Raw genomic sequence first — 21,708 nt, forward strand, 5'->3', positions numbered from 1 at the left:
ACAGAAATAAAAGAAACTTAAAGCAATTGCATCCTCCTGGGCCATGAGGACCCGAGCTGAATGAGGGTGAGAGAGACCTACCACCGTGGAAGGTGAGAAACACATTTATATATATATATATATATATATATATACATACAGTCCCTGACAAAAGTCTTCTCGCTTATCCATTTTGTAGAAACAAAAGTTTATAACCTGACTTTAAATTAATCGATTGGTTTTAGAAATGTCTCATATGAAAGCTAAAACCCTCCCAAATTATGCTCTATATACTAAAATAAATTTGCTTCACTGAAGAAAGATTGATCATTTAAGGAACACAGAAAGGTCAAATTTTGGCAAGACAAAAGTCTTGTCGCCTTGTCATATGATGCACTCAATTCTAGATTACAGCCTCATCTGTGATCAGTTACTGATCAATTAGTGTTTGTGTATAAAAAGAACTTCAGCACACCAGACCTTCACGTCAACTGCAACTTGACCTCTGACAACATGCCTAAGATCCACCCTGAGACCAAAGCGTTAATTATCAAGAGGCTGAAGACCAGATCCACTGCTGAGGTGGTGACACCTTCAACGTGTCTCAGCGTCAAGTACAAAGAATAAGAAAAAGATCTGAAATGACTGGAGATGTTTTTGACAAGCCCAGGTCTGGCAGACCCCGCAAGACAACTGCTCGGGAGGACCGTTTGTTGATTTGAAAATCCAAGGCCAGCCCCTTTTCCACTGCAGCAGACTCCACCAGGCCTGGTCATCTCAAGTCCCTGTGTCAACCAGAATCAGTGCACAGAAACCAGCACTAAACAAAAGGCAATTAAAAAACTGTGTGGCATTTGCCAAGGCCCACAGCCTGCTAAAAGGATGGACACTGGAAAAGTGGCAGAAGGTGGATTCCTCAGATGAATCCTCGGTTGAATTACATCACAGCCGCCGCAAATATTGCAGGAGACCTACTGGAGCCTGCATGGATCCAAGATTCATCCAGAAAACAGTTAAGTTTGGTGGCGGAAAGTCATGGTCTGGGGTTACATCCAGTATGGGGCTGTGCGAGACATTTGCAGGGTGGAAGGCAATATCAATAGCCTAAAATATGAAAAAGTATTAGCTACCTCTTACATTCCCAACCATAAAAGGGGATAAAAGGGGTCAAATTTTGCAGCAGGATGGTGCTCCATCGCATACTTCTATCTCTACATCAAAGTTTCTCAAGGCAAAGAAGGTCAAGGCAAAAAGTCTTGTCGCTTATCCATTTTGTAGAAACAAAAGCTTATAACCTGACTTTAAATTAATCGATTGGTTTTAGAAATGTCTCATATGAAAGCTAAAACCCTCCCAAATTATGCTCAATATACTAAAATAAATTTGCTTCACTGAAGAAAGATTGATCATTTAATGAACACAGAAAGGTCAGATTTTGGCAAGACAAAAGTTTTGTCGCCTACAGAAAATTGAACAAATAATTTACTTCAAATACAAAAATATGTTGCATAACGTCAGTGAATTAAGTAGTGGTGCTGTGAGATCCATATTTAATATCTTGTATGACTTCCAGGAGCTTGAAGGACTGCATCCATGTGGTTCAACAATGATTCATACAATTTGTTGATGAAATCATCAGGAATAGCAAAGAAAGCGTCTTACATGCCTCCCAGAGTTCATCAAGATTCTTTGGTTTTGCCTTCCATGCTTCCTCTTTCATTCTACCCCAGACATGCTCAATGATGTTCATGTCTGGTGACTGGGCTGGCCAGTCCTGGAGCACCTTCATCTTCTTCGCCTTGAGAAACTTTGATGTAGAGATAGAAGTATGCGATGGAGAACCATCCTGCTGCAAAATTTGACCCCTTTTATGGTTGGGAATGTAAGAGGAGCTAATACTTTTTCATATTTTAGGCTATTGATATTGCCTTCCACCCTGCAAATGTCTCGCACAGCCCCATACTGGATGTAACCCCAGACCATGACTTTCCGCCACCAAACTTAACTGTTTTCTGGATGAATCTTGGATCCATGCAGGCTCCAGTTGGTCTCCTGCAATATTTGCGGCGGCTGTGATGTAATTCAACCGAGGATTCATCTGAGAAATCCACCTTCTGCCGCTTTTCCAGTGTCCATCCTTTTAGCAGGCTGTGGGCCTTGGCAAATGCCACACAGTTTTTTAATTGCCTTTTGTTTAGTGCTGGTTTCTGTGCACTGATTCTGGTTGACACAGGGACTTGAGGTGACCAGGCCTGGTGGAGTCTGCTGCAGTGGAAAAGGGGCCGGTCCTTGGATTTTCTAATCAACAAACGGTCCTCCCGAGCAGTTGTCTTGGTCTGCCGGACCTGGGCTTGTCAAAAACATCTCCAGTCATTTCAGATCTTTTTCTTATTCTTTGTACTTGACGCTGAGACACATTGAAGGTGTCACCACCTCAGCAGTGGATCTGGTCTTCAGCCTCTTGATAATTAATGCTTTGGTCTCAGGGTGGATCTTAGGCATGTTGTCAGAGGTCAAGTTGCAGTTGATGTGAAGGTCTGGTGTGCTGGGGTTCTTTTTATACACACCCACTAATCGATTGAGCAGTAACTGATCACAGGTGAGGCTGTAATCTAGGATTGGGTGCATCATATGACAAGGCAACAAGACTTTTGTCAGGGACTGTATATGTGTGTGTGTGTGTGTGTGTGTGTGTGTGTGTGTGTGTGTGTGTGTGTGTGTGTGTGTGTGTGTGTGTGTAAAAATCAGTGGAGACAGTGTAATCCCTCATTTGGCGAGAAGATGTCCAAGATGAAAATAAGACATTTCATCTCCAATCCAGGCCAGTAGCATCACATTGAAGATAACTTTTGGAAGGTGGTTAAAATGTTAGTTTAACCAAACATATATTTGTCAGATGCCACATTGGGGGGTGTATAAAAATACTTTAAAAAGGTTATATATTCTATAGCTATTTGGAATGACTTCCCTGAGGTTCGCACCATCAGTGTCATCTTTTAAATTACTTCTTAAAACCCATTTCTATCGGCTGGCCTTCCTTTAGCTGGTTTTAGCTTGATTTTATTCCTTGTTTATTTTGACTCTATTTTATTTATTTTTTTTATTAACTAAACAGTTGCATCATTGTCTGTTTTTGTATGCCTTCTGTATGCTATTTTTATTCTTTTTCTTTTGTTCTTTGCTGCTTGTACAGCACAAACCTTGTTTTTTTTAAAGTGCTTTATAAATAATGATTTATTATTACTATATCAAAATGGACGGCAGATAGCGAGCAGTGCTGTGGGCTCTTCACTCTTCGCTCATTTGGGTGAGAAGCAGGTTTTTTTTCATGTTTCTCTGGCATGCTCATTGTTTTGAGAAAATGTTGACATTTGGGTCAGGTCAGTTGAAGCTTGGTTGCCGGTGCAAGTTTTATTCCAAAAAGGTTCACTTGAGTTCATTGAGTGTCCAAACCTTAAATCAGTTGATCAGACAGGTCACTTGAACACCACCACTCTGCTATAATATAAGGCATCAGGTATGAAAACAAACTAAAACTAATTCTGAAAAAAATCTACTACAATAAATAATCAAGAGACCAAATGAACCTCACGGGACGGTGTCAATCTGCAGGTGAAGACATAGGCAACCCAGATTCAATTGTGACTACAATACTTTTTGTAAAATTGTAAGAGCACAGATTAGAGCTCCTCTAAGAAAAAGATTCAAACAGGACAAACGGAAACAACATGGTGACTTCATTCACCCTCTGCCTCTAGATCTGACCTGGATGACTCAGACATACAAGTGATATAAATGTATCATTTATTGGCAATTGACTCAAGTACAGTGGGACTCTCATCCCCATGTACAGTTTTTGGTCCTGCTGTATGCTGCATACATGTCTCAGTTCTGTGCCTCTCCTTAGCAGCTCTTGCACTTTTATTAGACATTCCTTGAGTATTCACTTGAATCTATAGCTTAAAATAAAACAGTCCAGTTAAATAAACGCTTCTAAGTGACATCATATAAAATACATGTGTTTCATTTTAAAGGCATAAGCGGTTGATAGATTCAAAGTTGAAGTAGTCCACAGCTGCTGAAGAGCCCTGAACAGGAGCAGATTAGTGTTCTAATGGAGAGTATCCAGAGTTCTACTCTGAAGCACATTACATTCATAGATTAGAGTTTTACTACACTACATTGGGTCTCATAGATGAAGCCTGTGCACTTTCTGTGTCTTATGTAAAGTCAGAGCACATGACTGAAAACAAATAAACTCTTTCATCTTTGCATTGTTTTGTACATGCTATAGGCCACATATCCCCCCTTCCAGCAGACACTTTCACATATTCCTCCACTGATCACAGACCCGGGGCTGGAGAGGAGCCCCTGTAGCGATCCATGATTCTCAGTATGTCGTCCATGATGGAGGGTCCCAAGTCCAAGTTCAGTGCAGCCATGGACTCCGAGTGAGGAAGTGTTGTGGAAATAGGAAGCAGCAGAGGGGAGCCATCACTGCGCAGGTCTTCATTACTCAGACCTGCATCTGAGTCAAGAGAGAGGCCCTGTGAGACCCCCAGGGGCCTGCAAGTGTCCAGCAAGGAATCCTCTGAAGACGAGTTAGACAAGGGAACCAGCTGCTGTATGGTGGGAGATAGGGAGATGTTTGTTTGTGCACAGAGGGTAGGCCCATGGTAAGTGGGTGTGTCCAAGTGTGGGCAGGGGTTGGACCCATGCTGAGCGGGTGTGTCCAGGTGTGAACAGGATTCAGGTCCATGTTGACGGGGAATGTCCAGGTGCAGACGAGGGGGCTTGGGTGGTGCATCCTCCTGGGCCATGAGCAGGGGCAGAGAGGTGGTTGTCCACAGAGGCTGGGGGTTAGAGTCATAGGGGCTCTGGTGTGGGTGGAGAGCCTGGGGGGAGGACCCATGTCCATTGGGAGGGGGGAGCATGTCCATGTTGCCTTGAAGGAAAGCCACGTCCCCAAACATGTCGCCCATTCCCTGGAGGCCCACATGGGCACTGTGCCTCACATCGCCCAGAGGTGGGCTGATCATGTCCCCAGACAGGACCTCCCGAAGCTTCAGTTTTCTGCCTCTCCGGTCTGTTGGAGTTTTCAGGTAGATAGGCGTCTTTGCAGGCATTTTCCAGCTGCAAGGAGGGCCAGCTCACTCCTTCTGGAACAGCGCTGCAAACAGTACACCTGTGGGGAGGGAGAGGTCACAAGTCACAAAATCAAACCAGTGTCTGTGAAAACCATCATCAAGAAAATTTACTACAAATGCTATTCTCACTGTCAAAAGAATAAATAACATTTAAAGCAGGTTAAGCTGCTGCATTCAGTGACTGCACACTGTTGCACAATTACACACTGCTACTCACTGCTACTCACTGTTACTCACTGAGGGTCTACACACTGCTCTACATACTGTGTGTGTGTTTGGAAGGGGGGTTACGTAAGTGCTACTGGCCGCTTCCTGACGCCTCACATTGGACTCCAGAAAGGAAACACCAGCGCCAGCAGGGACGCATCCTCACTCCAACACTTACGCAACATACTTTAACAGGATTTTTGGGCTTTATCTCTTTTAGGCCTATCTCAAATTCATGTAAGGCTACAGCACCAGCTGTGACACACTTGGTCAAAGTTACAGTAGTGACCACTCCTTATGGGACATGTCCCGTTCACCGGAATCAGCGCTCAGTGGACCAAGATCAGACCCAAAGTTTTTTGGGTGTAGCTCACTGGTCCATCCACAGGAGCGTCTTTCTGCTCTACACGTGACCGGGTTTGGCCGCGCTTTGGGGGTTTGACTCTGTCCGACCCGCTGCAGTGATGGTCAAAGTTCTGGTGGACCGTGGGGCACATTTGAGCGCGTGCGCGCGTCCAGCTGTTCATCGATAAATAACCCGCCCTGCCCCGGACCGACGGTACACGGCTGCTTTATAAAGTAAGTCACTATACCTTCGGCTGTCCTCGGTCCCTTCCTGTGGTTTCGTCCCGTAGAGCCCCGTCCCAGAGCGGGGTGAGGTGTGGTCTCTCCCAACGCCGAAGTGGACAGACTGAAGTTACGCCCAGGCACTACCGCACGTCCGCCTCGGACTTTCACAATAAACTCGGATGTGTCAGCGTCTGTCACAAACAAAACGTGTCTACTTACACTGTACAGTGTGGCAGGCTGCCTAACTGCATCCGAACTTCACCGTGGGGTAGTCGAGCACAGAGGTGCTTGCAGTGCCACTCACAGTAGAGCTACTCACCTATTACCAGGCTTCAATCACAGAGAGACGTGGACACAGACACTCATGAGAGCCAGGCATCAGGTGCTGGGGTCCTCACAGAGGATGCGACTGATTTTAGCACTGCCTTGAATGTTTTTTTGTTTTTTTTTATTGACCAATGCCACTGTTGATGTGACTTTGGGCTCTACAAAATACATTGAACTGAAGTTTGATCAGGACGTTACGGTGTGGGGGCCCTGTCCCACAGATGCACAGGTTGAGTCACAGGAAAGCACGTGAGGCATTCCAGAGCAGGCAGGAAACCCGCAAGATATGAGTAGTTTGAATCCTGTAAGAGGATTCCTGCTAAATATATACTACAGCAGAGCTCTGGACTAAACAGGATTAAAGACCAAGCACACACGCGCTCGCACACGCACTGAAATTAAAGTTTCACTGTGTAGCTTTTCTGGTGTGGGGTAAACTTGTATTAGGTTATTGCTTAGAGAGTTTGTAAAAAGCAAGCATTGTTACTCCATGGGAAGTCACCTGTGTTTCCTTGCCTGTCTCCATAGTGATAGACAAGTTTAATGCCAGATTGTAGAACATTTCAGACAAAGCGATAACATCTCCATGGAGACAAGTAGGTGGCAGCCCCTCCACTGGAAGTTAAGAGTTACCCAGAGAGGGTATTGTGCAAAATATAACTTATTTGGAGTTTTCTACCATGTTAGATGTCCCCTCATCAAAAAGTCTAGTTTAGTTCAGTTTAGACTCAACACATAAGTTTGATAACTTAAAAGTGTTACCTGATCTCCAGTCTTTAGACACCAGTCTAGCATATTGCATATTTCATATCTCGATGCTGTCTGTTTAACTTGGTCAATAAATATTCATAAACCACATTTGCTTTGGTGAACAGTGATGTTATTTCCAGTTATGGATCATTGATATGGACAAGAATTTAAGAACCATAGGAACAATTGTTTAATTATTAATGAATTAATGTAAATAATTGATTATATTGGATTGGTAATATTTTTCAACATTTGTGGAGTAGTGCCCCAAACTCTTCTTCTAGTCAAAGCCAAACACTCACAAAAGCCACGTGAGTGCTGCTTTAACTTAGATCTCTTAAATTCCTATCTTTAATATCAATTACCCCTTTTAAAATGACTTACAGTACTTTCCCAAGTTTAGGAATTCTAAAAGTATTTGGTCAGTTGATAATTAAGATTATTCAGGTCACAATAAATTATAAATATTATAAACTATAATTACCATGACAATTTTTTAAGACATTTTACTTCAGGCTAAAAGAAAACCAGAATGTAAAAGTGCTTTTGTGCTCCTTTGTTACTATAACATTATAGTATCTTTATCATTCATAAAATTGGATTTCATGAACAGGCTTACACTAGGGGAATTGTAAAGTAGTAGATATTTTACTGAAAGTGAAATAAAAATTTCACTGAGGTTTGGTCAAGGTCAATAACTGGGAATCATCATAAAAAGTCAAGACATTGTAGGGTTGCAATATTAGCGGAAATCAAAGCATAATTTGAATCAAAACTCAAATTTTTTAATTAACATAATTTCCTGCACCAACAAAATCTCCTGTCCTATTCTGCATAGAAATGTAACTAAACCCTGTAGTTTACATCTGTACACACATTTGTTATACAATGTGATTCTTTTATTAGTTTGTCAATTCTTCTAGATGCACTTAAAATGTGAACTTTGAACAGAGTCCAATTATTGAGAGATAAATCACAAATCTAATCACAAAGCTTGTCAGAAATATTGTACTTTTTCCTAAATTGTGCAACCCTAATTTTGAGTTGAACATTTTAGTCACATTACATTAAAGTCCTAACTTTCTGAGCTCTTAGAGTGAGTAGGTAGATGAGTCCAGGATGAGTGGTGCTGTCGTTGGTTGAACATGGTCCACCTTTATTTAAACACAGACAGCCTCTCTTACAGTGTCGTCTCTCCAAAGCCAAACACAAAACACATGTGTACCAGAATGAAGTCACGAGTCACACACATTGTCCGCCATTTTGTCTGCAGTCCAGGATGAGCCTACCTCATCCTCCAATACACACACAGCAAATAAAAAAATAGGTCTCTTTGGCCTGGTAAACTCTGAACCTCCAGGCTTCATCAAGAGATGCACAAGTATAAAAATAAGTTAAACATTTGACTTCAGGTTCATTGACCTCAACATATATTGGTCTACAAAAGCTCCAGGACCCTACAGACAGGGGTGAGTGGGGTGGGGGGGCAGGGTTAAAATCAGTGAGATTGAGAGCAGAGGAGCAGAGTTCATCTGTTTGTGAGCACTCCATATTCATTGTGAAGCAGGGCAGCGCTGTGTTGTATCATGGTACTTGTGTTGCCTTTAAAACATGCTAAAACAAATGTGAAAAAAGGGACCCCCACATGCTCCGGGCAGGGTGGGGCTGGTACAGTCTGAGGAGACCAGTGACAAAGCTGCAAAGTGGAACCTTTTGAGGAGACATGAAATCAAACCTTTTTTACTACAGGCACAAATACATGTTTGTAAGTGTTCCGTTAAAATCCAATCTGACACTGGCCAGTCAGTCTACTCAAGTGTTCCTGGAGGGGCGGAAGGGGGGTGTCATTGGCAAAAAGGTGAGGCTGTAGGGTCAAAGCCTTTAAAAACGTCTTTGAGTGAAGCATTATCCTGCTCTGAGGAGGTCTGCTCCGAGTCCACAGGGCTGCCCCCCTCAAAGGGGCTGCCTCCACCCCCTGCCTTACTCTGTTTGACCACCCCAAACAGGGAGGGCACAGGCAGGCTGTGCACTCCAGCAGTCTCTGTCCCGGCCTGGCCTGGGGCCACCGGGGCGCTTCCACCTGGGACCCCATGGTTGGGAGATGGGGCAGGCTTTGGTCGTGGTCGGTTGTAGCTGTTGTAGCGATCGGTGCCCTGCTCAGAGCTCTTTTCTGGCTCAGGCTGGTCCAAAGCAGACTTACGGATGAACAGAGGTTCCTTGGACTTGGCCTTGAGGTCCGAGCGAGACTCTGAAGGGGAGCTCCCCCCTCCAGGGCTGTCAGGTTTGTGAGTGCGCGGGTCATACAGACTGATGCTACCAAGCACATTTGTGCCCACTAAGGTCACTGATGTAGCCGCTCTGCCCGTAGCCCCAGAGGACAGCAGCCGAGGGTCATATGGGGCTGTTGTGGGGGGTGACTTTGACCCAGACGGGGGTGAACCAGACAGTGCTGAATCCAACACCTGCTTTAAGGCTGACTTCTGTGGCTGAATCCGAGGATCTGAAGGGGCTTTGCGGGACACTCTAGGGTCGGAGCGGGGGTCTGCTGGTTTGTCCTGTGTGGAGGCAGCAGGAGGCAGTGGGGGGCTTTGGGTGGGACTCGAATTGACCGTCTTAAGGATGCGAGAGAGTAGCTGCAAATCAGGTACAGAGGACCCTGAGGAAGGCTCTACTGGGGCTGGCTGTGCACGAGACAGGCGTGGATCTATGGACGGGGCAGGAGGGGTGCCAAGGGGCAGGGGGTCCTGTTTGGGCAGGGGCAGAGGCAGTAGGTCCTGGGGGGACCAAGTGACTGCTTTGGAGAAGGCGGGCAGAGGCAGCACAGTGTCTTTCTTAATGTGGCTGAACTGCTGCAGCTGCTGCCGGGGGTCCCAGAGTTGTAGTCCCAACAGTGGCTCTAAGGGGATGGGCACTGGCTTTTCCCGAATCACCCGCTCAGGCTCCTCCTCCTCCACCACTGCCGCTGTCAGAGGGGGCGGCTTGTACACCAGAGGGGACTCTGCCTTTGGGGTGAGGGGCTGCTGGGGTGAAGTGAACCTGGCCAGACGGGGGTCAGCAGGGGGGCCTGAGGGGGCACAGTCTGACGCTTGAAGTGCCTCTCCAGTGCGGAGCAAGCGGGGGTCCCGGGATAATCGAGGGTCTATGGGGCGAGAGGGAGGAGCTGTGGTCGGGGCCTTCAGCATGCGAGGGTCGTTAGGTGGGGGTTCACTCTTTACAGGGGCTTGGCTTTGCTGGCGAAGGGTTTTCAGGATGGAGGTAACACTGCTCCCACCATCCTCCTCTTCACTGGAGTACCAGTTCCCCGAGTCTCCTGGGACAGAGCAGAGAACAGCACACGTAAAACATGATGACAAACAAAACAAAGGCTATTGTCTTACGAACACAGTTCCATGTCTTTAGGAAAGACACTCCATCTGCCAGTGGATGTGTGAATGTGGGGAGTTGGTGGTCTCCTCTGTAGCTGTAGTTTCTCTTTGAGAAATGGGTAAAGGCCTTCATAACTTCTGTATTTTACATAATGCTGCTATTGTATCCTCCATTGTTTTGGTGGCCCTTAACCCTTATTCTGACAAAACGTACTAAAACGTAAAAATGGATGGCTCACCCTCTGTCTCTCGGCTCTTGTGGAGGTCTCCTTCGGCCTGCCTGCGGGCACGCTCCTCTTCCTCATGTTGCTTCTGCTGGATCCTCATGAACAGCACTCGCTGAGCTGGGGGCAGGAAGTCTGGGACAGTGACCCCTCCCTGGCCGCTGCTGTTGGTCACATCAGGGACACTGGACTGTGCTGCTCTGTCTCCAGAGAATCCCTGATAAGTGTCTCCTATGAGGACATTCAGGTTTATGTTTAGAGGCCTGGGCTCCACACACCACATTACCCCATGGGCCCTATACACTCACCTTCAGCCATAGCTCCTTCTGCCTGACTACCATCTTGATTGAAGAAACTATTCATATAGTTTCCAGCACCCTGATCAGGTCCTGGGGGCCCTCCGTGATCTCCCAGATACCCTCCACCCATGGGTGCGCCACTTGGGCCGAACTCTGGTATATCAGGAGGCAGCACACCTGCAGGTGTGGGGAAGTGTGTGGGAGGAGCCCCTGGGGCTCCTTGAGGAGGCTGCCCCTGTGAACTAGCAGGGCTCTGGCCCCTGAAACATATTCATATTCTTTCAGTCCATAGTGGATAGACAACATCACACAGATCACTTTAACATGCTCAGACTTGACTTACCGGACTGCTAGCTTCTGTGCAAGCTGACCAGTTGGTTGAACTTTAATTTCAAACAGGGATGGAATCTTCTTTCCTCCACCTCCACCCCCTCCAGCCCCATGAGCTGGAGGTCCTATGGGAGGAGAGGGGGCAGGTGGATTTGGGGCCACTGCTTGGTATAGAGCTACATCGGGATGGGCCGGTGGAGGGTTGGGAGGAGACACCACTACAGGGGGCTGGTTGGAGCCTAGGTCTCCTCCACTGAAGTCCGGACTGGCACTGGCCTCCAGAGGAAGAGGCCGGGGTGGTGTGGGCAGCAGACCCACTCCAGGAGGGGGCTTTGGGAGAGGATTGATGCCTTGCTTCTTCAGTTCCTCCACCTCCTTCTCATCTTCTGCCCCAGCCTCAGCATCCTCTGCCAGCATCTGAACACAACAGAATTACACAAATGTTTAACTGCCAGCACACAATACTAAGGCTTTGGTCTGTAGCCCGGGGATGGTCACATTGTCTCAGAAATTCTCAGACACCAGGCACTGTAAAATATAACTGAAGAGAATGCGCCGCTTAAGGGACAAGGCAGATTAGAGTTTCTTACAAGTTCTCCAAGTGGTACAAACTGTTCTCCAAGTGGTACGTTCACTTGATACAAAAGGGCAAAACATGTCACACTCTTATGTGTATTTGATAATACTTTGTGTTCTTGTGAAACTTTTACTCAGAAACTGAGATTCCAGATATCCAAATGAGAGGGCTGGGATCTCTAGTTTGACAATAATTTGCAAGGTTGGCTTTCCGTATTTATACATAAATGCTGCCATCTGCTGTCTAATTTCTGACAGAGATACAATTGTTCCAAAAACTAACTCAATAACATCACATGAAAATTCCCCTCTGAAATCTGAAGTCAAACCTGGGTGAGGAACAAGTGTCTACTGAAGTCCCAAGCACTACCCTTAGTTTAAAATGTATTTGCACACTTAGAGAAGTTTAAGACTATTTGTAGATGTTTAATTTACTAAGACGGAAATGGCCCTTCCATAAAAAAAAAGTTAAAGTGTAAATAAGTTTATTTAAAACTACACTAATATGTGAAAAAGCTAGGAAAATGAGGTGTGATGTTGTAATTTGTGTGAGAGTGCAGGGTGATTACCTTGCTGAGCAGCTCCTGTGTGTCATCATTGAGCTTGTCATGAGAGAACATGCACTCGTCTCCGTTCACACAGTGCCCTGTGGTGTGGAAGAGCTTACAGGGGAATTCACGTGGGCTTTCGGTCAAGGACTAACACAGACACTAACAAACACAGCCAGTAACACAGATACAGGCACAGGCCTATAGACAGTATAAAATTTTGAGTAAGTGTGATGTCACCCACAGTGTTCAGTTCCAGCCAAATGAAACTCATCGAGAGTGGCAGTTATAGAAGTGAATATGGACCAAAGTTTCATATTTGGAATTCCAGCCACAAGTATCATAGCAACAAACGAGCCAGTCCGGGGTAAGGCTGGTGAATGCCCCTTCCCTTACCAATGCTGTCATTCAAACCTGTTGCCAACGTCAAGCAACCTCAAGGAAAGAAGGCACCTCATTGGTCTGTTATAAATATGCATATCTTCATTTATGGATGATATAGCAACTAGGATAATTTAAGATGAAATTGAACAATCTGACAATAGCAGTTACGGAAAGAGGGGTGATGGGGGTAAATTGGAGTCAATGAAGCCAGAATCATGCCCATGCTTTGAAGGGGGATAGCTGAATAGCTACGTCCATTTACATATAATGTCTATGCATAGGCCTAAACATGGAGCCAAGCGCATTAGAGCAGTGAAGGATATCATGCATGTAGGGGCAGTGGTCAGCTCGGGCGCAGAACCCGGTAATGTAAAACTTGCACAGCTCCTTCTTCTTTGGCAACTCAATATCATGGCTGAAGTTACAGTGCTCCCCCTAGGAAAGAAAAATGACAGAACTTGAATTTAAAGGCTTTTCATGAATAGAGCTATAGCAGATGTCACCATGTAGTCCTGACAAGCAGTCACTTCAGAGCATTATCACACAATTATCATGCATCCTGCTAATGCAATTACTGCTAATTGCATCAAGTTTGTCAAGCTGATGTGAACATTGGAAATATGTTTTTGTATATTTATGATGAATAACTGTCTGGGTGGTGTAGGCTTGTGGGCTGAGAATTGGATGTAATTTTACAGCTAACCGTAAGGAGGGATCAAATGGGACAGATTACTAGATTACTAAAACATGATTTTGATGAGGGGGCAACATTATAAAATGGTAAAAATCTCTTAAAAATTAATTTTGTATTAAAATACCTCTTCAATTAATTATTTTAAATTAATTAGTCAATGGATTATACAGCCCCTTTCAAGACACCCAAAGCACTTTACAGTTCATTGTTCATTCACTCCACACTCAGTGGTGGTAAACTACAATTGTAAGCAACAGCCGCCCTTGGGCAGACTCACGCATAAAACACTTTATTGGAGTTTCAGAGATGGTGGATTATTGTTGCACACTGGAATAATTCAGAGCCAGAAGAAAACCAGAACCTTTTCTAGGGAATCATTTAACCATTGTCTCATAAAAAATTAAGCGAATGAGAAGAGAAATTATTCCAAATGTGTTTCGCAAAACAATTTTTGCAGAATTTATCTTCTAGAAATGTTGATTGTAGAAAAATTAAACCACAACCTAAACCAAAACCAAAACTACAAATCATGTGCAATGCCCCCCCAAAAAAATCAAGGTTTTTGGGGCATTGTACTGACCTGAGTCAATAACCTGCTGGGTATGTATAACACCTGCACATTAGTTAAAGTTTTCACTATTTTATCAAGACATCATTTCATACCTCCTTGTCAAAGCCTGATCTTGTCAGATCTCAGAAGATAAGCAGGGCTTGGCCTGGTCAATATCAATCAATGTCAATATCAGTAAGCATTATAGGTACAGGGCTTTTTAATTTATTAATTTAATTTAATACTTTTTGATGATATAAAAAGGTGGTAGAAAGTAAATTAGATGTCCAGATACGGATTTAGGGCACAATCCAGACAAGGTAATGCTAGGTAAATGTCTCTAATGTTTAATCTGTTTAGTTTTAACATACATTTTGTCTAAGATTTAAATTAAGCAGGCTTTTGGCATTCATTGTCACCAACTATTCTCTGCCAAAATGGAGTCCCTAAGTCCCACATTAGGCCATGGAGAGTGCAGAGCTAAAGTATATTGCCATACATTTGAGTGAAGTAGTAAAAGCAGGATAAACATGTCTCACCCATGTACATCTGCCCTCCATGTAGTACTTGCAAATGGCCTTTCCCTTCTTGTCTGTGGGCTTGTCACTGTGACCTCGTCTGCCTCCATCTGCAGGACCGTCCTAAAGCATGGTGGAACAAACAAAATACAGGTGAGTCATGTGTAGGGCTCTGGTGTGCTTCAAGGTGTTGGAAGAGACTCACCCCATTGTCCATATCTCCACTATGGTCCTCGTCATGTCCCAGCTCACCTCTGCCTCGTCCCCGGCCTCGCCCCTTTCCCCCTCGTAGCATACCTCGCATTCCCCGCCCTCTGCCACGGACACGCCCACCTTTACCTCCTGCAACACAACACACACAACATTCACTACTGCTTTGAGTCATATGAGGCCAACACATATTGTCTTTCTAGTAGTATTATTATAATAATAAGAATAAAAATATCGATATATCATGATACAAAATTTGGTGATACAGTATCAATATTGTGGGCTGCTGTATTGCTATATTGTCAAAAGTTTTTCTTTTAGCTGTTTTTTTATTTAACACACAACATTTTGTTGCTTAGTTAGGAAACTTGTTTATGCAATACACTTGACACTATTTCGATGGTAAAAATTGATATTTCATATTAACTTTGCAGTTAGTATGAAATACAGTAGTAGCAGTTTAACAAAGAAATACTGTTGCTAAAATGTATTTGGTTCTTTAAAACACCAATATATCATAGGCGATATAGGCTACTGATTATCACATGTATCGGCATATCTTAGTAATATCAAGTATCGTATCGAATATGAGGGGCACTGTGATTCCCATGCCAACTTACTAGAGAGAGGGCAACAGTGAGACATACCTCGGCCCCGGTCTTTGGTTTTCTTGTATTGACTCAGCTCTTTCGAATAGTCATCGTAGCCATCCTCGTGGTCATACTCATCCTCGGCATACTGTAGTGAAAAAGAAAAAGGAACTGTTTGGTCAGCAGATTTTACATGTCATGTTATTATATGTCACTATAACATTGAAAAAGTGTATTTTTATTATTTATTGAATCAGCAAAGTGCATGTACATGTTTTAGGGGAAACCAGAGCACCTAGAGCAAACCAACACAGGCACAGGGAAAACCTGCAAACGCCACATAGCAAGGCTACGCGCCACCGAAGACTCAGGACCTTTTTGCTATGAGGCTGCAGCACTAACTACTGTGCTATCATGGTACTAAATATTGTGACATCATAAGTGAAGACCAGAGAGAGCAGGGGCTAGCCTTACCTCCATATCCTCTCCATACCCTTCGCCTTCATCGTCTCCCAGCTTGCCTCCTCGGCCACCCCGGCCTCGGCTGCCCCCCCTGCCTCTACGGTTCCCCCTCATTCCTCCTCGGCCTCTTACACTCCGTATGCGCCCTCTGGTTCCTGTAAAGACCAACATCATACACTTTTACTGAATTGTGCGGTGTAAACCTAAAGTGGATACAGGTGGATATCTTGGTCTCTATATAAGGATACTGTTGTGGAGGGATTGATGACTTTAGGTCACTATCAGTCCAACTTAGTATGAATTTCATACTGTATTACTGGCTCCCTTAGAGTAAGTGCTATGTTGGAGGCCTACCTCTGCCAGGACGCCCGCCCTCCTTGGCCTTTCGGTACTGGTTCAGTTCTTTTGTAAAGTCATCATACTCTTCCTCAGGAATCTCCTCCTCCTCCTCTCCCTCATAGTTGTCTTCATCATAATCGTCGTAGCCCTCATAGTTAGGCTTGTCCATCTTCATGTAGGAGCTCTTCTTGCTGTATGCATTATGAGACTTAGGACACAAAATCATGAGAGTTTTAGTAAAAGCACAAAGTGGATGAGCATGTGCTTTAGTACAGGGGCCTTACAGACTGATAAGGAGGGCTGTAGTCCCTGTATTTCCTCTTCTCACTGGGGCTGTAGTCAGAGTCGTCGCTGAAGTCTGAGTGCTCGTCGTTGGAAGAGGTATGGCGCTGCACCACAGACAGGAGTTACATTTTAATGAATTTACAACATTAAGATTACCTTTTATAACAACTATAATTAGCAAAAGATGCTTCTCAGATCTCATTATTAAGGTATATATATACTGCTCAACAAAAATTAAAGGAACATTTTGAAGACACATCATATGTCAATGTGAAAAAATATATATGTTGGATAGCACAGGGGCACTAGAGACAACCCCTAAAACAGAACTGGTTTTGCGTGTGGATGTCATCACAAGTTTCTTCCTCTTGGTCTTTTTTGGCTGTTTTTTCACTAGTGCTGCTTTGGCTAGAGTGATTATCACTACTGGGAGTATGAGGCCATTTCTTAATCCTACAGAAGATGCACAAATTGTCCAACTTCTCCAAAATGGCACATCTGGACATGCCATTGTAAGGAGATTTAATGTGTCTCCAGCACAAGCTCCAGAACATGGAAGAGATTTCAGAAGACAGTCAGAATGACCTCCACCACTGGTGCCCTGTGCTTTTCACCCTGATCACCCTTTTCACCTATGATAGATATGAAAGGAGAACGCTATGCTGCCTGCAACATGGTTCAGCATGAGCAGCTGGGTGGTTGAGTGATGGTCTGGGGAGGTATATCTATGGAGGGACGTGTGCAGACCCGTACTGACTAGAAAACAGCACCTGCCATTAGGTGCAGGTAGGACTTGGAGGATGAAGAGATTGACACAGTTGAATGGCCCTCACGATCACCTGATTTAAAGCCAATAGAACACCTCTAGGACATTATGTTTCGGTCCATCAGATGCTGGCAGGTTGCTCTTCAGACTCTATAGGACCGCAGTAAAGCCCTTACACACATCTGGGAGGACATCCCACAAGACACCGTCCACTGTATCATTAGGAGTGAGACTTGACATTGTCAAACATGCACACTAGCTCGTGAGAGCCACACAAGATATTGAGAAGCATTTTGAGTTGCAGAAATTAAATTTAGGCAAAATGGAATAGCCTGCTACATCATTATCTGACTTTGATTTTCAGGGTGTCTATAAAATGAAGCCCTCTGTAGGCTAAAATTGTATTTCCATTAAAAGATTAAAAGAAAGATCCTTTTGTTGTTGTTGACATTGCCCTGTCCATATTTGTATACATCCAGCAGATTTTTTTTTTTTCACATTGAGATCTGATGTGTTTTAATTTAGTTTAATTAAATTGTTTTGAGCAGGGTATATTAGATAGTTTTACTTTTACTTAATTGTTCAGGTCTGAGCCATAATCATAGTAAGGAATATATCTGCTATTGTTATTGTAATAAGATGGAGATTATTTTAAGAAGGGGATAAGCGTAAACACACCCAGACACAGCAAGGCCTCAGGTGGTCCAGGTGTCATGCCCAGGTACATGTGCCTGGCAAAGTGGGCTCACAGTACCACAGCATGTTTGGCACATGTTGTATGCTATAGCTCACAGTACCATGTATGTAGTACTCACTTTATGTTTGGACTTGCGCTTCTTCTTAATGCGTCTTTTCTCTCGTTCACGCTCCTTCTTCCTCTTCCTCTTCCGTCGATGTCCTCTGTCATCTTCCGACTCTCCGCTGTGATGGCGCTCTCTGCTGCGTTTGCTGTCCCCCCCCAATTCCCCAAGGTTCGCCTCATCTGCCCCGTCCCCACTCCGGGCTCCTGCTGTACCATTGTCCTCTTCCTCCATCTCTGCCCCGTCATCTTCCAGCTCACCCTCCTCCAGCTCACCATCATCTGGCCTACACCACACATTCAACAGTTGAATATATATATGAGTGATAACATTGTATTGCAAGTGCTGGCACAGAACTGTAATAACTTAATAAGAATCCTTATTGACATTAATTCATATTTTAGTCCTGGTGTATTCTGGGTCTAGTTCCAGTTTAATCCCAGTTTTCATGTGGTGTGTGTGTGGAGCCAAAGCCTTTGGAAACAGCCCCTGCTCTGACACACACACTTTGATTCATTCTTGGGAATTTAAAATGGCACTGCCTCTGTCCAGTGTCCAAGGCTTAGAACTCTCTAGAGTTCTAGCATTTCTTTCTTTATAACATATTTTGAATGCAAAGGCATTTGAGTTGGATAATTATACAAACAAATTAATAAACAAACTATAGGCCAGCTCTTTACTGTTCTCTCTCTCAGTAAAACTTTTCAAAATCTCGATAATGATATTCAAACAATATTTCAACAGTAAATAAACCTGCATTCTATTCAATGTCGGTAGTTGATAAATCCAAGTCAGTTTTCCCGACCTCCGTTCTAAATGCGGTCCATTGCAACAGTTGGGGAAAATATGGATGCCAGAGGAGGTTTAATGTCCAACCGATTTGGTCCGCACCGAACTAGCCCAAGTTTGTGTTTCAGAACCCCGATTTGATTGGCCATTCCACTGCACTTTCTCGAGGTGGAGGGTAGTTTTCCCCGAGTTCCAAGTACAACAGAATGTGGAATATGTTCAAATGTCTTTAGAGTTTCAACTAGCACACAAAATGCAAAAGGGACCATAAAATTAACCACGAGAGCAGAACTGTTCATTTATACTCATGTTGGAGATTACGCTATACGTTTCAGTCTCTTTTTGAGGCATTCTTAAATAGTTTTAGTTATAGAGACTACATTTTCTGCAATATTATCAATTTTTCAATGTCGTCCCTACTGAACAAGTCATGCTGATAGGGCTGTAACAACATATTTTTTAAGTTAAAGTAGGCTATCTATTCTATCAGTTTGTCAGTTAACAAGGTAGTATTTAATTTGTTGACTAAAACTTAAGTGTTTTAATTGTAATGGGAATAATTTACGTTAATTAAGAAACTGGAAATTCTGATAGCTACGGTAGAACTCTGTAATAGGCTACAAATGAACATGTGAGGCTAACCAGGAAGGAGGACAGAGGACAGTGAACACAACATTTAAGTCAAGTCAGTTGCTGATAGTTATGCTTTTCAACCTTATGTACAAACATTGTTTAAAATCAGTGAATTCTTTACTTAAAACTGTGGCTATGTTCTAGTGTGCATTTAAGCACAAGAGCACACTGGGATATGCAAATGTGCATAGCATGTAGGCACATGAATGGCCATAATAATGAGGAGTACTTACTGTGTCATGCTTCTTCACATTTAGCAAGTATATCTTTCTAAGGATACTGTTGTGTGGGGACTGTCAGGGGATCATGGGATGGGGCCAGTGGGCCACGGTTTGAAAAAAAAGAAAAACGCCAACTGGGAACATAGGACAGGGAACGTGTCTTTTTAGATACTTATAGATGCTTTGCAAGACGTGTTTTTGTGTAGGTGATTTATAATAGTTTATGGTATAGATTAGATTAAACTCATAAAATATGTTGTAATAAATAGCATTAACATAGCTTTGATTGTACATAGACACAAGTTTATTCATGGGTTTCTGATTCCTGTTATAGGTAACATTTTTTGAGGACTTCACCATTCAAAAGATATTAAGATTTTAATTGCTAATTACTATGACAACGATCCGGATTTTTCATCATTTTGAAGATTGTTATCTAAGCTAATGCTAATCAGGCTAACACTGGTGAAAAGCAGATTCATAAGATGTCGTACATGTATAAACATAATAAACGAGTGTATTTTGTTTCATATACCGGGGTTATTAGTTCAGGATTGTATTCTGTGAGTAATGGAGTCTAATGACTTCCGTTAGCTGACAGGCTAACTTTGCTAGCTTATCTTATTTTATCTTAGCCGGGATGGGGGTTAATGAAACCACAATCTCCTTGATATTCTTCGCACCAGTTCCTAATTTATCGTAATTCCAACACGAAGTCAATATCGGATGGCTGTCGGGAATGGGCATAGAAACGTTTCTTTCGTAACCTAGGCTAGTTTCCATTAGCAGTAGGCCGTAGATCCAGAGGTAGGCCCATTGCGGTGGCTACAACTTCCCTGCTCACTATTTGACTCTGAATAAACCTTTTGTTTTGGCGTCTTAAAAATGAAAGGGATTTTATCCAGGATATGTCCCAGTTGGCGTTGCCGTGGCCACTGTACCTGTTTTCCAGAAAAGGCGAGTTTAATCCCTTTGTCAAAAATAAAGAAAAATAACCCAGGCTTTGTGTAAAAGAGCAGGAGAAATAAATAATTTGATATTGAGTGTAGAATTACTCGACCTTTCGTCAGTCAGGAGACTGTTGTGTTCGTGGTTGGAGGTTGGGGAGTTTGGATGAACAGTCATGCTTTCCACAGCCATTCCCACACGCTACATTGAGGTAGCAAAAATGACACTCGGCTCTAATACTGGCTTATGCGTCACTTCACTAGGATCTACTTTTGGATTTTAGGAAGCGTTTCAGTTCATAGTAGGCAATTCTCCACTACAGTTGTAAGATAAATTTGGTGAAATTGTCCTGGTGTTGTCCGTCCTACAGTAGCGATGTAATGACGACTGACAAACTTAAAATGGCCGCACCGCCTTCTTCTTCAGAGACACAAGAGGTGGCTCTACAGGGCCGAAGAACACGTCACACATACGGAAATGTCCGAGTTGACACGAGTCTGACAGGAGGAGGAGAGGAGAGCGGTGGAGATGCGTTTTTATTGCATCTGTCAAGTTTAAATAGCCTAGATAAAGCATAAGCCTACTGCTCTGTAATATGTTAATGTTAAAGGTTTATTTTTGTGACCCAAAATCAATTTTGAGTATTGTGTGTAGAATAAATTGAAGTTGCCCCAGAGTTGTAAGAGGCATGAGGCTGGAGTTCTAACACAGAAGTTTATTTACATCAGTACAGACCCTGCACCCGGATCCAAGATCTCCCAGGACACTGTGATAATGTACGTCAATTAAGGGCTGAGCTGGCAGTGTGAGGCTGACATGACGGCACAGCAATGCAATTTCTCTAAACTGTAAAGTTACAGACAAAATAAGAGAATCATATAGGCCCACTGAAGAGTCATAGGAATGTTTTTTTTAATCACAAAACCATGAACTAAACCTCAACTGAGTGGGCATGTAGGCAAACCTTACTATTAATTGGATTGTTAACTCTGGTGGGAGTGCACCTGTCTTTGCTTTGCCTGGAATGTTTCACAGTATGGTATGAGATTAAACTTATTTACCTTAGGCCAGTAGGCCTACCTGCTTGGAGCCACATGGTCTAGTAGGTTGCTCAAAATAAGAATGCATGTCTTTCAATGTATTTTTGACCAATAAAAACACACATAGTGAAAATATTGCTTGGTAACTAGTGACATA

At 43.5% G+C, this 21,708-nt stretch overlaps 2 protein-coding genes across 2 annotated transcripts; both read right to left on the reverse strand.

Moving 5' to 3' along the window:
• Positions 1-3,771: 3,771 nt before the first annotated feature.
• zgc:154093 (uncharacterized protein LOC777623 homolog) lies at positions 3,772-7,093 on the reverse strand. The gene is made up of 3 exons (XM_055166846.1): positions 6,223-7,093; positions 5,927-6,094; positions 3,772-5,164 (listed from the first exon to the last, which is right to left on the reverse strand). Exon 3 carries the CDS (start codon positions 5,103-5,105, stop codon positions 4,323-4,325), a length of 783 nt encoding a protein of 260 aa, XP_055022821.1. The 5' UTR covers positions 5,106-5,164; positions 5,927-6,094; positions 6,223-7,093; the 3' UTR covers positions 3,772-4,322.
• Positions 7,094-7,743: 650 nt separating this feature from the next.
• Positions 7,744-20,948, reverse strand: zc3h4 (zinc finger CCCH-type containing 4). Its single transcript, XM_020938610.2, has 14 exons — positions 20,624-20,948; positions 17,936-18,206; positions 16,354-16,458; positions 16,085-16,277; positions 15,743-15,885; positions 15,326-15,416; positions 14,674-14,810; positions 14,490-14,591; positions 13,030-13,141; positions 12,344-12,453; positions 11,212-11,615; positions 10,878-11,128; positions 10,585-10,800; positions 7,744-10,290 (listed from the first exon to the last, which is right to left on the reverse strand). The coding sequence occupies exons 1-14, from the start codon at positions 20,701-20,703 to the stop codon at positions 8,825-8,827; spliced, it is 3,681 nt and encodes a 1,226-aa protein (XP_020794269.1). The 5' UTR covers positions 20,704-20,948; the 3' UTR covers positions 7,744-8,824.
• Positions 20,949-21,708: the final 760 nt, after the last annotated feature.

This window comes from Boleophthalmus pectinirostris, unplaced genomic scaffold (genome assembly GCF_026225935.1).
Source record: "Boleophthalmus pectinirostris isolate CB_2022bp ecotype Guang Dong unplaced genomic scaffold, ASM2622593v1 HiC_scaffold_9, whole genome shotgun sequence".
Taxonomy (NCBI): domain Eukaryota; kingdom Metazoa; phylum Chordata; class Actinopteri; order Gobiiformes; family Gobiidae; genus Boleophthalmus; species Boleophthalmus pectinirostris.